General features: G+C 41.0%; 1 protein-coding gene across 2 annotated transcripts in view; it reads right to left on the minus strand.

Moving 5' to 3' along the window:
• Positions 1–846: 846 nt before the first annotated feature.
• Positions 847–14472, minus strand: part of ALG6 (ALG6 alpha-1,3-glucosyltransferase) — a 71224-nt gene continuing 57598 nt past the window's right edge. Inside the window, exons 11-13 of one of the 2 annotated variants that reach the window (XM_068239333.1) lie at positions 14155–14223; positions 12646–12844; positions 847–2638 (exon numbers count right to left, since the gene is read on the minus strand). In XM_068239333.1, coding sequence (XP_068095434.1) covers positions 2441–2638; positions 12646–12844; positions 14155–14223 — 466 coding nt within the window. In that variant the 3' untranslated portion in view covers positions 847–2440. The remainder of the gene's footprint in view (positions 2639–12645; positions 12845–14154; positions 14224–14472) is intronic. The other variant, XM_068239332.1, reaches the window with a different exon arrangement.

Raw genomic sequence — 14472 nt, forward strand, 5'->3', positions numbered from 1 at the left:
TTGCTTCCGTTCTGCCTTTAAGCGGACCAGAACTCAAAACTTCATCTCTGCTCTAAAAGATATGCAACAGCATAATAACCTTTAAAGAAAAATGGTTGTTACAGCTGATAAAAATCCTTTAATAAGTCTGCAGTGTGCCTACTTCATTCTTTCATGGAAGCAGACATGGGGTTAACATCCTGTGTTTTTAAAATGGCTGCTCTGCCGCGGCAGAGGAGATTTCTTGAGCTTACACAGATGAGATCAAATTACACTTGTGATTAGTTACAGATGAGGGGGAATTAGACAGGCTAAACTCTGTAAATACATACAGGGTGTATTTCTCTATGTTTTCCTTCTGTCCTGTGCAAGAGTTCAGGTCCACTTTAAGATAGTAAATCATGCTCTCCACAGTAAACTAATTACCTCGAAACTTTACATTTTTTTTCCTTCTGTTAATTCAGGACACAGATACATTTAAAGGGACACTATGGCGAAAAATTGTAAAATGTAAAATATGTGCAAACAAATAAGAAGTACATTTCTTCCAGAGTAAAATGAGCCATAAATGACTTTTCTCCTATGCTGCTGTCACTTACAGTAAGTAGTAGAAATCTGATATTTGTCTATGTATCATTTTTCGCCATAGTGCCCCTTTAACTCTGTGCAGGACTTGGAAAATGTGTGGCAGGACTGCATACAAGTTATAATTATCACACAGATAATACAATTGTGTTCCTAGTGTTTATTAATATTGACCTTCACCTTAGTGTATAAACTGCTGACAAAGCTTATTGGAGGCACAAAAAGTAAAATGTTTTAATTAATTAAGGGTAACAACTGTGTATGAGGAGACCAGAGTCACATTACTGCTGAGTACACACAAGCCAGGCAGCCCTCTCAGAGCTCGGTAACACCTCTCAACAAGTGTCTTTTATAGTCCTGTATTATTTTCATACAGCTCCAATAAAATGTATCACACTCTTTACGGCATGTAAGGGGCCTGGTGACCGTCTTTGAAGATGCTGCTTAATGTGGACACACACGGCCCGCGTGTTGACAAGAATAAGAGTGTCAATTCAAGGCACCCAATACTTCCTCCAGGGGTAATCACAGCTCCGTTATCAGGGCTGTTTGTTTTCCTAAAAAAAAAAAATCACACACACTTTTCCATACGAAAATATGACATTTTATTTTAGCACAGAATTTTAAGCTACATTCACCAACCAATTCGTAATCAAATCAGAGCTGAATTACCCAAACCATGGAAGAGAAAGAAAGAAAGTTTCACACATTAATTATAATTTTTCGTAAAAACTCCTTGTCCATTTGTTGTATTTTAGGTAAAAGAAAAGGGAAAAAAGGGTTCTTGCAAGTTGCATCACTGCTTAATTTTAAAGGACATCGGAGGTGAAAATAAACTGATGAGAAAAACAATTTTTATCTATCCTCCTCCTCCTAAAAATTACTTTTTTAGATATCCCACGGTTTTATTTTATATGTCAATCTAGTTTTTACTGTTTGATTGTCTCTGCTCAATGACATCATCATTGAAGTATGCCAGAGCTCAAATCTATGAATTATTGACCCGTTTTATCTCTTTGCTGCTCTCAGAAGCCATTCACTGACAGGAAATTGTTTTATGGCTTCAATTACTTATCAGTGAGGGTTATGCTACAGCCTGACCCAGTCCGACCCAGTCCCGACAAACTGTCACTTGCATACCTGATGTTTAACTCTTTCAGGCAGAGTAAGAAAAATAAAAAAGAACACAGCCTTGTTATGTGTGTGCAAGGCCACTATACATACACATGTCTATCTCATCATGTCACATGTCACCTCAATTGTCCTTTAAGGCCCCGTGCACACTGGCATTGGTAACCTGCGTTATGTTACCCTTTCTTACCTTGAGTGCAATCTAAGTCTATAGAGCCTTGCAGAGTTAATGCGGTGCAATGCGCGATTTTTAGAGGTGCACTTCCTTTAATACAAATGTGTATCCAAGCTTTGATTGGTTCTTGCAAGAAAGAAGTCCAACAACAACAAAAACAAAAGGAAAAGAAAAAAAGGTCAACCAAGACCAGAGAGATTCAAAAAAATAAAATAAAAATTAAAAAAAATCACCCAGATCCCTTTCTCTACACAAAGTTACAGTAACTATAATTATTATTTTGGACATCTGCAAGAAAAAGAATGACCAGAAATAACGTTTACAAAATTTCAAATATTTTACTTTTTTGCCACATTTAACATTTCCTTTTTTTGAAACTTTAAAAAAATTGTCACTTTTATTCAGTGCATTAGAATGTCGATTTAACGGTATTATTTTCCGACATGAAAAATATCAAAAAATGTACAAACAAAATGTAAAAATAATGCACAAAAATGTAAAAATAATGCACAAAAAAATGTAAAAATAAAGTATATAAAATTCCCACAGCAGAAAGGTGAAAAATTGACTTTAAGAAACTTTTTTCTTGCCTTGCTCAATTGTTCTGTCCCATAGATGAACAATATTAAAATAGAGGAGGAACATAAGGAAGTGTGCGCAGGAAACGGCAGAGATGAGGACGGGCAATAGGTCGGGAAGCGTAGGGGGCGGAGACATCACACCACTTGCAACAGTCAGGGCAGCCATCACCAATAATGAAAGGTAAAGCTGTGGGTAGATGAATCACAAAACAGGTTAGGCCATCGGTCATGAATCCATTGGGACAACAAATAACACTAAACAGATAAGCATTGATCTGGCAGCAGACAACTTGGCACCTGAGGTGGGGGCTGAACTCTGAGCAATAAAACATCGCACATACTTGTAACCAAGATATTCAGCACTCATGATGCAGATCTCACATACAGTAGTTCTCTCCACTGACCTCCAGGCATTTCACACGCAATTCAAGAAGCATTTAGGGAGCGAAATAATTTAATAAAAACATTGTCTTCAAAGATAAAGGACTTCTGTCACAGCTGGGGCAGGAGCACACTGCAGCCTATAGTACAAGCTTGTGCCATACTTACAGTGGTTTGCAAAAGTATTCGGCCCCATTTTGTCATACTAGTACCACAAACATGAATCAATTTTATTGGAATTGCATATGAAAGACCAATACAAAGTGGTGTACATGTGAGAAGTGGAACGAAAATCATACAGGATTCCAAACATTTAAAAAAAAAAAAAATAACTGCAAAGTGAGGATTGTGTAATTATTCAGCCCCCTGAGTCAATACTTAGTAGAACCACCTTTTGCTGCAATTACAGCTGCCAGTCTTTTAGGGTATGTCTCTACCAGCTTTGCACATCTAGAGACTGAAATCCTTGCCCATTCTTCTTTGCAAAACAGCTCCAGCTCAGTCAGATTAGATGGACAGTGTTTGTGAACAGCAGTTTTCAGATCTTGTCACAGATTCTCGATTGGTCTCATCTGACCAGAGCACCTTCTTCCACATGTTTGCTGTGTCACCCACATGGCTTGTGGCAAACTGCAAACGGGACTTCTTATGCTTTTCTGTTAACAATGGCTTTCTTCTTGCCACTCTTCCATAGGAGCCAACTTTGTGCAGTGCACAGCTACTAGTTGTCCTATGGACAGATTCCCCCACCTGAGCTGTAGATCTCTGCAGCTCATCCTGAGTCACCATGGGCCTCTTGACTGCATTTCTGATCAGCGCTCTCCTTGATCGGCCTGTGAGTTTAGGTGGACGGCCTTGTCTTGGTAGGTTTACAGTTGTGCCATACTCCTTCCATTTCTAAATGATCGCTTGAACAGTGCTCTGTGGGATGTTTAAGGCTTTGGATATATTTTTGTAGCCTAAGCCTGCTTTAAATTTCTCAATAACTTTATCCCTGACCTGTCTGGTGTGTTTTTTGGACTTCATAGTGTTGTTGCTCCCAATATTCTCTTAGACAACCTCTGAAGCCGTCACAGAGCAGGTGTATTAGATTACACACAGGTGCACTCTATTTAGTCATTATCACTCATCAGGCAATGTCTATGGGCAACTGCTTACACTCAGACCAAAGGGGGCTGAATAATTACGCACACCCCACTTTGCAGTTATTTATTTGTAAAAAAATGTTTAGAAGCATGCATGATTTTCATTCCACTTCTCACATGTACACCACTTTGTATTGGTCTTTCATGTGGAATTCCAATAAAATTGATTCATGTTTGTGGCAGTAATATGACAAAATGTGGAAAACTTCAAGGGGGCCGGATACTTTTGCAAACCACTGTACACACCCGACTGCCCCCTATTGAGTGAAACCTTTTATCCTGTCTGACTAATATCGATCGATTTCGGAAGGAAATCAATCAAAATTACAATCGGGCAGCCACGTTGCAGCATCAGTCTCTGGCAGATTCAATCATAATGATCAAATGTGCCAGGAAAACCATGTAATGTATAGGCACCTTAAAGGGAACCCGAAGCAAGTAAAATTATTTAGAATAAACACATGACGTAGCTGCAAATGAATATTACATACTTAACTCACGGTCAGTTCCTCTCAGAGGCTCACCATTTTCTTCTTACAGTGACCCCTTCCAGTTCTGACAATATTTTGTCAGAACTGAAATATACCAGTTGCTGTCAGTTATATATCAGCAGCTGTCAGTTACAGCTGAATGTGCAAGGTAACGTCCATGTTTCCCTATGGCTCAAGTGGTCGATGTTACAGTTTAACAGCGTGCTGACCAGAAAGCTGTTATGGGGTAATGGCCATTTTTAAAATGGAGGACGGAGAATTCCATTGAACACAGTGGACAAAGGAGGTGAGGAGAAAGGGATTGAGGCGTAGACTACACAGGAGGCAAGTATGACCTGTGTATGGTTATTTTGGCTTTTTAGTCTCAGTTTAGGTTCTCTTTAAGGCTGAGGGGGCTGGATGTGATTGGACAAGGGGAGAAAGACTTAATCCAGTGTATAAATAAGGGCAGTATTACTCCGTCAACCTTAGTCTTAAAGGACACCTGAAGTGAGAGAGATATGGAGGCTGCCATGTGTGAGGATCTACGAGGTTCTTGCAATGTAAAATCCTCATTCATTTAGAACAAATGTTTCAGCAGCAGACTATAGGCAGAGTTCTCCCTTAAAAAAACATAGATTCTAGTGAAACATCTTGTTTGGTAGAAGAAAGGTCAACTAGTTCTAATTTACAAGTCCGGGAGGCGCTAGAACACATTCCGGGACTTTCATAGCATGCAGAGGGACAACAGTTTCCATGAAATAGCAGGGAACAGCTCTTGGGTTGAATGACACGTGGAGGACAGTGGATGGGACGTCAATCATAGAAGCCAATAGAAAGCTCATAATGTAATTGACAACTATCATCCACCCACAGTCCACCTACAGTGGGATGTGACTAATTAAAGGGGCACTATGTAAATGGGCACATGTAAAATGTAAAATATGTGCAAACAAATAAGAAGTACATTTTTTCCAGAGTAAAATGAGCCATAAATTACTTTTCTCCTATAATGCTGTCACTTACAGTAGGTAGTAGGAATCTGACAGAAAAGACAGGTTTTGGACTAGTCCATCTCTTCATAGGGGGCTCTCAGCATGGCCTTTATTCTTTATAAAGAAATCCCCTAAAAAGGATTTCCCCACACAAAAGTCATCATGTTGGACGATGCTGTGCAGTGTACATCCTGCAACATGTATGCATGCCTTGATCAGCGGATTGAGGGTGTTTACTGTTGCCCTGGGTGTGTGCGTGTTGCTCAGTTAGAGGCGGAAGTCGCAGAGCTAAATAAGCATCTCGCAACACTGAGACGCATACACAACATGGAGAAGAGCTTGGATCTCACGATCCAGACACTGGATGGAACCGTTGAAGATAAGGAGGGTGGAGTACAGCCGGACCAAGAAGCAGAGGCAGCCGCTAGTTGGGTCACAGTTAGAAGGGGTAGGGGAAAAAGTGGCAGGGAGGCTAGTCCCGAGTTGTCCCTCACTAATAAGTATGCTTGTTTGCGTAATATTGGGGAGGATGATTCAGGAGTAGCAATGCTGCAGCAGGATGTGCTCCTTAGCAACCAAGGGGCAGACTGCTGTAACGAGAAAGGGAATAGGAGTGCAGCTAAGGCTAGACAGGTACTGGTGGTAGGGGATTCAATTATTAGGCGCACAGATAGGGTAATCTGTCGAAGAAACCGCGAATGCCGTACAGTCTGTTGCCTCCCGGGTGCTCGGGTTCGGCATGTAGCGGAAAGAATTGACAGATTACTGGGTGGGGCTGGGGAAGACCCGGCTGTCATGGTACACATTGGCACCAATGACAAAGTTAGTGGGAGATGGAAGGTCCTCAAAAAGGATATTCAGGTACTTGGAGATGAACTTAAAGCAAGGACCTCCAAGGTGGTGTTTTCTGAAATACTGCCAGTGCCACGTGCTACATCTGAGAGACAGAGGGAGCTTAGGGAGTTAAATAAGTGGCTGAGAAATTGGTGTAGGAAGGAAGGGTTTGGGTTCCTGGAGAACTGGGCAGACTTTGCAGTCGGCTACAGGTTCTACAGCAGGGATGGGCTGCACCTTAATGGGGAGGGTGCAGCTGCATTGGGGGAGAAGATGGCTAAACGGTTGGAGGAGATTTTAAACTAGGATCTGGGGGGAGGCGGGAGGATAAAGTCTCAATACGTAGACAAGATGAGGTAAAAAGACAGTGGGAACCTATCATTATGGACAGTGGAGAGGGGGGTGGGGACAGTGTAAAGATTAAGGAGGTTGGTAAAAATTCAAGTAGCCAATTTCATGTAAACAAAATTGGTAAATGTGGTGGTAAAAATATAAAGTGCATGGTAACCAATGCTCGGAGCCTTGCAAATAAAATAGACGAACTAGAGTTCATTCTGAATGACAAAGGCTATGACATTGTGGGAATAACCGAGACATGGATGGATGAAAGCCATGACTGGATAGCTAATTTAAAAGGATACAATGTGTTTAGGAGGGATAGAACAGGGAAAAAAGGTGGAGGGGTTTGTCTCTTTGTTAAGAATTCTCTTACAGCTGTCCTCAACGATGAGATGGAGGAAGATTGCGAAGATGTGGAGTCCGTTTGGGTAAATATTCATGGTGGAAATAAAAGTTGCCAATTGCTTATTGGGGTATGCTACAGGCCACCTCTTACATAGTTACATAGTTACATAGTTATTTTGGTTGAAAAAAGACATACGTCCATCAAGTTCAACCAGTATAAAGTACAACACCAGCCTGCTCCCTCACATATCCCTGTTGATCCAGAGGAAGGCGAAAAAACCCTTACAAGGCATGGTCCAATTAGCCCCTAAAGGGAAAAATTCCTTCCCGACTCCAGATGGCAATCAGATAAAATCCCTGGATCAACATCATTAGGCATTACCTAGTAATTGTAGCCATGGATGTCTTTCAACGCAAGGAAAGCATCTAAGCCCCCTTTAAATGCAGGTATAGAGTTTGCCATAACGACTTCCTGTGGCAATGCATTCCACATCTTAATCACTCTTACTGTAAAGAACCCTTTCCTAAATAAATGGTTAAAACGTTTTTCCTCCATGCGCAGATCATGTCCTCTAGTCCTTTGAGAAGGCCTAGGGACAAAAAGCTCATCCGCCAAGGTATTATATTGCCCTCTGATGTATTTATACATGTTAATTAGATCCCCTCTAAGGCGTCTTTTCTCTAGACTAAATAAACCCAGTTTATCTAACCTTTCTCGATAAGTGAGACCTTCCATCCCACGCATCAATTTTGTTGCTCGTCTCTGCACCTGCTCTAAAACTGCAATATCTTTTTTGTAATGTGGTGCCCAGAACTGAATTCCATATTCCAGATGTGGCCTTACTAGAGAGTTAAACAGGGGCAATATTATGCTAGCATCTCGAGTTTTTATTTCCCTTTTAATGCATCCCAAAATTTTGTTAGCTTTAGCTGCAGCTGCTTGGCATTGAGTACGATTATTTAACTTGTTGTCAATGAGTACTCCTAAGTCCTTCTCCAAGTTTGATGTCCCCAACTGTATCCCATTTATTTTGTATGGTGCTAGACCATTAGTACGTCCAAAATGCATGACCTTACATTTGTCAACATTAAATTTCATCTGCCATGTATGTGCCCATATAGCCATCCTATCCAGATCCTGTTGCAATATGACACTATCTTCCTGAGAGTTGATGATTCTGCACAATTTTGTATCATCTGCAAAAATAGCAACATTGCTCACTACTGCATCTACTAGGTCATTAATAAATAAATTGAAGAGCACTGGACCCAGAACAGACCCCTGTGGGACCCCACTGCTAACAGTCTCCCATTTTGAGTACGATCCATTGACCAGATAATGTATCAAATGTGCAGGTTCAAGAACATTTGGGAAATAGTGATCACAACATGATAACGTTTGATCTGGTGACTGATAGGCCACGGGGCAGCGGGACCACTAAAACTATGAATTTTAGAAAAGCAAAGTTCACTCAAATTAGGCAGGCACTAAGTTTGGTGAACTGGGATAATGTACTACAAGGGGAAGACACTGAAGGGAAATGGCAAGCTTTTAAACTTATACTCAATCAATACTGTAGTATGTATATCCCATATGGAAACAAAATGTCTAGGAATAAAAAAAGGCCTCTATGGATGAATAGAAAGGTTAAAGATAAAATGAAGAGGAAAAAGATTGCCTATAAGGTCTTAAAACAGGAGGGGACCGAGGCTGCACTAAGCAATTATAAGGAGTGCAATAAAAATTGTAAAAAAGAAATTAGGCAGGCAAAGATTGAAGCTGAAAAACAAATAGCTAAGGATATCAAATCTAACCCAAAAAAGTTTTACAAGTACATTAACTCTAAAAAAAGAAAGGTTGACTGTATAGGACTCCTAAAGGATGAGGATGGGAACTCAATGGTGGATGACCAAGGTAAGGCAGAGTTATTAAATGCTTTCTTTGCTTCTGTCTTCACAAAAGAAACAGCACTGTTGCAAACTACAGAGGCAGAAGAGTCTCAATCTTCTAACTGTAATATTAAATACTTAACGCAGGAAGAAGTGAAGGCAAGACTAAATAAATTAAAAATAGACAAGGCACCTGGCCCGGATGGCATGCATCCTCGGGTCCTAAGGGAATTAAGTTCAGTTATAGATAAACCCCTTTATCTTATCTTTTGTGACTCTCTTGCAACTGGCAGAGTCCCAGTGGATTGGCGTACAGCCCACGTTTTCCCATTATTTAAGAAGGGCAAAAAATCTGATCCAGGAAATTATAGACCTGTAAGTTTAACATCAGTTGTATGCAAACTATTTGAGGGGTTACTAAGAGATACTATACATGACTTCATAGTAGAAAATAATCTTATTTCTCAGCATCAACATGGGTTTACTAAAGACAGGTCCTGTTTGACTAACATGCTCAGCTTTTATGAGGTAGTGAATGCTAATATGGATATTGGGAATGCTGTAGATGTGATATACTTGGACTTTGCAAAGGCCTTCGACACTGTTCCCCACAAAAGTCTGGTGCAAAAGTTGAGGATGCAAGGACTGGGGAAGAGTCTGTGTTCATGGATAGGGAACTGGCTAATGGACAGAAAACAAAGAGTTGTGGTCAATGGATCGTACTCAAAATGGGAGACTGTTAGCAGTGGGGTCCCACAGGGGTCTGTTCTGGGTCCAGTGCTCTTCAATTTATTTATTAATGACCTAGTAGATGCAGTAGTGAGCAATGTTGCTATTTTTGCAGATGATACAAAATTGTGCAGAATCATCAACTCTCAGGAAGATAGTGTCATATTGCAACAGGATCTGGATAGGATGGCTATATGGGCACATACATGGCAGATGAAATTCAATGTTGACAAATGTAAGGTCATGCATTTTGGACGTACTAATGGTCTAGCACCATACAAAATAAATGGGATACAGTTGGGGACATCAAACTTGGAGAAGGACTTAGGAGTACTCATTGACAACAAGTTAAATAATCGTACTCAATGCCAAGCAGCTGCAGCTAAAGCTAACAAAATTTTGGGATGCATTAAAAGGGAAATAAAAACTCGAGATGCTAGCATAATATTGCCCCTGTTTAACTCTCTAGTAAGGCCACATCTGGAATATGGAATTCAGTTCTGGGCACCACATTACAAAAAAGATATTGCAGTTTTAGAGCAGGTGCAGAGACGAGCAACAAAATTGATGCGTGGGATGGAAGGTCTCACTTATCGAGAAAGGTTAGATAAACTGGGTTTATTTAGTCTAGAGAAAAGACGCCTTAGAGGGGATCTAATTAACATGTATAAATACATCAGAGGGCAATATAATACCTTGGCGGATGAGCTTTTTGTCCCTAGGCCTTCTCAAAGGACTAGAGGACATGATCTGCGCATGGAGGAAAAACGTTTTAACCATTTATTTAGGAAAGGGTTCTTTACAGTAAGAGTGATTAAGATGTGGAATGCATTGCCACAGGAAGTCGTTATGGCAAACTCTATACCTGCATTTAAAGGGGGCTTAGATGCTTTCCTTGCGTTGAAAGACATCCATGGCTACAATTACTAGGTAATGCCTAATGATGTTGATCCAGGGATTTTATCTGATTGCCATCTGGAGTCGGGAAGGAATTTTTCCCTTTAGGGGCTAATTGGACCATGCCTTGTAAGGGTTTTTTCGCCTTCCTCTGGATCAACAGGGATATGTGAGGGAGCAGGCTGGTGTTGTACTTTATACTGGTTGAACTCGATGGACGTATGTCTTTTTTCAACCAAAATAACTATGTAACTATGTAATGATGCTGGCCAGCTTCCCTGCTTGCTACACAGTTTTTTGGCAGTTGGACAGAGCAACTGCCATTCATTAAGAGCTTTTGAAAATAAATAAATCCCTGAGAATCCCCCATGAAGAGTTGGACTAGTCCAAAACCTGTCGCTTCTGTTAGATTTCTACTACCTACTGTAAGTGACAGCAACATAGGAGAAAAGTAATTTATGGCTCATTTTACTCTGGAAAAAATGTACTTCTTATTTGTATATGTTTGCACATATTTAAAATTTTACAATTTTTCGCTGTAGTGCCCCTTTAGCACTTGTTAAGCTGGGTTTTTTTTGTATATACCATGTATCCATAGTTTTATTGTTAGCTTATGTACGGTTACTTATGCTCACTTATGTCTACTGATGCTTACTTAGGTGCTTACTCGTGATTACTACGCTAGCCTCTTACTTTGCTGCTACTTCAAGATGGATATTTACAAGAAGGCCCAAACAAAAGTTACACCATGTTTATTTCCTTTTAAACTATACCAGTTGCCTAGCAGTCCTGCTGATCTCTTTGGCTGCAGTAGTGTCTGAATCACACACCTGAAACAAGCATATGGCTAATCCAGTCAGAGATATCTGATCTGCATGCATGATCAAGGTCTATGGCTAAAAGTATTAGAGGCAGAGGATCAGCATGACAGCCATACAATTTGAATAGTTTATAAGAAAAAAAAATGTCAGCTTTCATATCTCTCTCACTTCAGATGTCTTTTAACCTCCCTTGCAGTAATCCCGAGTGTAGCTCAGGCTACCTGCCGGGGGTTAAATGCAGAGTATAGCAGCGGGTATTATTACTCACCTCCTGGGGGATCCAGACTTCGGTAGCCGTTCTCCTTCCTGTCCTCCCAGGCTCTTAATCACTCTGGTGAGATTGCCGTCATTGATCTCACTACAGAGTTACAGCACCACCCGGAGGATAGAGGTAAATTTGCAGCGCTACAGCCCAGGGAGGTGAGTGAGAGCGGGGGCTGCTGCAGAGACTCTGGCGGCATGATTTTTTCCTGATTGTAGGGTCTGAAACATTTTTAAAAGATCCTACAACCCGGAAATAATCATACCACCAGGGAGGTTAAACAAGACCGGTGCTGTGACCATATTCCAATGCCTAAAGGTCACTATTGCCCAGTGGTTGCTTACTTGGCTCTATGTGAGCAACTCCCTGCAGGTCCAGTCATTCTGTCCATACAGTCAAGTGCTAAAATTATTTATCAAAAGCACAAAGCAGTACTGAGGGAAGCCAGGCTCCACAGCAGCGCTTCCAGAAACACATTATACTTTCGCTTCATCAACATTTATTATATCAAGACTGGAAGTGTTTAACTTCTCATTTCTGATACAACAGGCACAGCTTTCCACAAGAGCTGAATTTTGCCTTTGGGTGAAATACATCTCATCTCTAATGGAGAACATGCTTAAAATTAGACCCCTTAACGGTCTTTTTGTAAAAGGTCCGATTCAATAATTTGTCTTTATTTCAAGGGAAATAATTCCAACAGTCGTCTCTTTTTATGAAGCTGATCTAGGAAATGCATTTTTTCACTATGTAGTTTGACCAGCTGAACTATTTTCACATTTTTTAGTCCAGCAAATTAGGCCACTTGGTTAACACTTTGCAACTAAACTCAAGAAAAACTGCATGACTGGGCCCAGATCTTCCCTGGTATGAGGCGCTCCGTTCTTGGCTCTATATACATCTATGGAACTGTATTTGGCCTGAGGAAGTGGGCATTACACCCACGAAACAGGTTTCCTTTGCATAATTAGGCTGAGAATAAGTCGTTATTGAGGTAAGCCACATCTCCCTTCAGTTTTTAAACACAGTTTTATTTACCACTGGGTGCCTCTTCCCCCCCCTTTGTGTCCCTGGTATGAGCCTTACCAGCATCTGGAGAAGACTTCCTGGCACTGTAAACCAGGACATGTATCTCCTCACAGAGACACAGAATGGCTTCAGCTTCAGAGCCTCTTCGGAAGTTTTCTTATGGAATGACAGCGTGGTTGTGGTCACTAAGAGGAACGCCAGCATCATAGCAATGTATGCCATGATTAACCCGTCTTTCAGCAGAAGAGGCAGCAGGCTGGAGAGAAAACACAAGGTCAGCTCTCTGTAAAGGTCAGTACAGTTAATGTGTCAGCACAGAGTGGCACAGGCTGGTGAACTACCAGGCGGCAATAAATACCTAACTGTATCAAAACGACTCCTTTCAGTGCACCAGGAGACCCCACCCACAAAAACATACGCTCACGTGGTACACAAATATCCCTAAGATAACTGGAGGAGGAGGGGGGGGGCTGGGGAGAGGCGCTCCAAGCTCACAAGTGTTTTTTTTCAGACACTTTATATTGATCTGAGGAAGCGGACAGAGATCCGTGAGACAAGTTATCCCTTTTTAATGTTAAATAAAATACTTGTTTACCTCATGGAAGGCATTTTCTGCCTTTTAAAGTAAGAAACCTTCATATTATTATTTTGGATTATCCATATCTTTTCTTTTTTTTTGGTGGTGGTGGAGGTGGGGGGGGGGGGGGGGGGGGTTATGGTGGGTTGTTCTCCAAGTTGCTCAGACTTACAACAGCTCTTTGTAGAGTGTGACCCTCCTGACGCCATGATCCTAAAGAGCCCGAGTGACATTGGGTTTTACTCACTTGCCATCATACTGTGGTTGCAAATATAGCAACCCACACTTGTGAATGTCACTCTTCTGCAACCTTATCAGATATCAAGAAATCCTGCACTATATGGGGCTCCCCGGGGTCTCTGTGTCTATTGTCATTTCTGGAAGGATCTTCGGACCCCTCGACATCATCCCAAACACCACTATGGGTGCAAGTCCTGGCAAAAGCCACAACACATTCTACAATGCAATGCCTCAATGACCTCCTAAGAATAATGTGCAAGGAATTATGGGATGCAAAGACAATACAGACAATACTCCAGAATATCTTTGTACAAATTGCTGAAATCTGATATGCTCAATTCACCCATGTGACAATCCTCCACCTAGTGATTGGCTGAATATCATTGGGGGTGCTGCAACTTAAAATCAGTGTGGGACAGCTAGAGCTCACCCACCTGTCTCCATATTTTTTTTTGTATTTAATCCTTCAGGTATGCTTTAAAGCAAAACCTGTCAGTGTTCCCAGCATTTACATTACATATATGCTGTTCACGTGTAGGTTTAATAAAGTGGCTGAAAGTTATGAGGCAAAAAACAGTTTTTTACAGGTTTTACATTCTCAGCTACTGTAAAGTTGGTCTCCTATCAAAATGTTTTTCTTAAAACTCCTCCTCTAGGTGGGGTCAGCTATCTGCTCACAGTAAGAGACTGGCTGGTGTCCCCTCCCACCTACTCCTTGACTATTTCATCCATTGACAAATATCATTTACCTGAAAGTAGATGTAAGCAAAAACCAAGTCGACATGAGTGGAATATCACCAAGGAGGAAACAGACTGGCCTAAAATAAAACACATGATTGAGTGATTTGCATGTTAAGCACATTCCCTCCACACTATTGTTTCCTGCTAATAATGTACATCACCTTTATCCATTTGTATGATGTACAGTACAGACCAAAAGTTTGGACACACCTTCTCATTCAAAGAGTTTTTTTTCTTTCAAAGTTTCCCAATTTTTCAGACTGACTGACCTTAATTTCTTATAGTAATGATGGCCGCTCATTTTTCTTTACTTAGCTGATTTTTTC

The sequence above is a fragment of the Hyperolius riggenbachi genome, chromosome 6 (assembly GCF_040937935.1).
Source record: "Hyperolius riggenbachi isolate aHypRig1 chromosome 6, aHypRig1.pri, whole genome shotgun sequence".
Lineage (NCBI taxonomy): Eukaryota > Metazoa > Chordata > Amphibia > Anura > Hyperoliidae > Hyperolius > Hyperolius riggenbachi.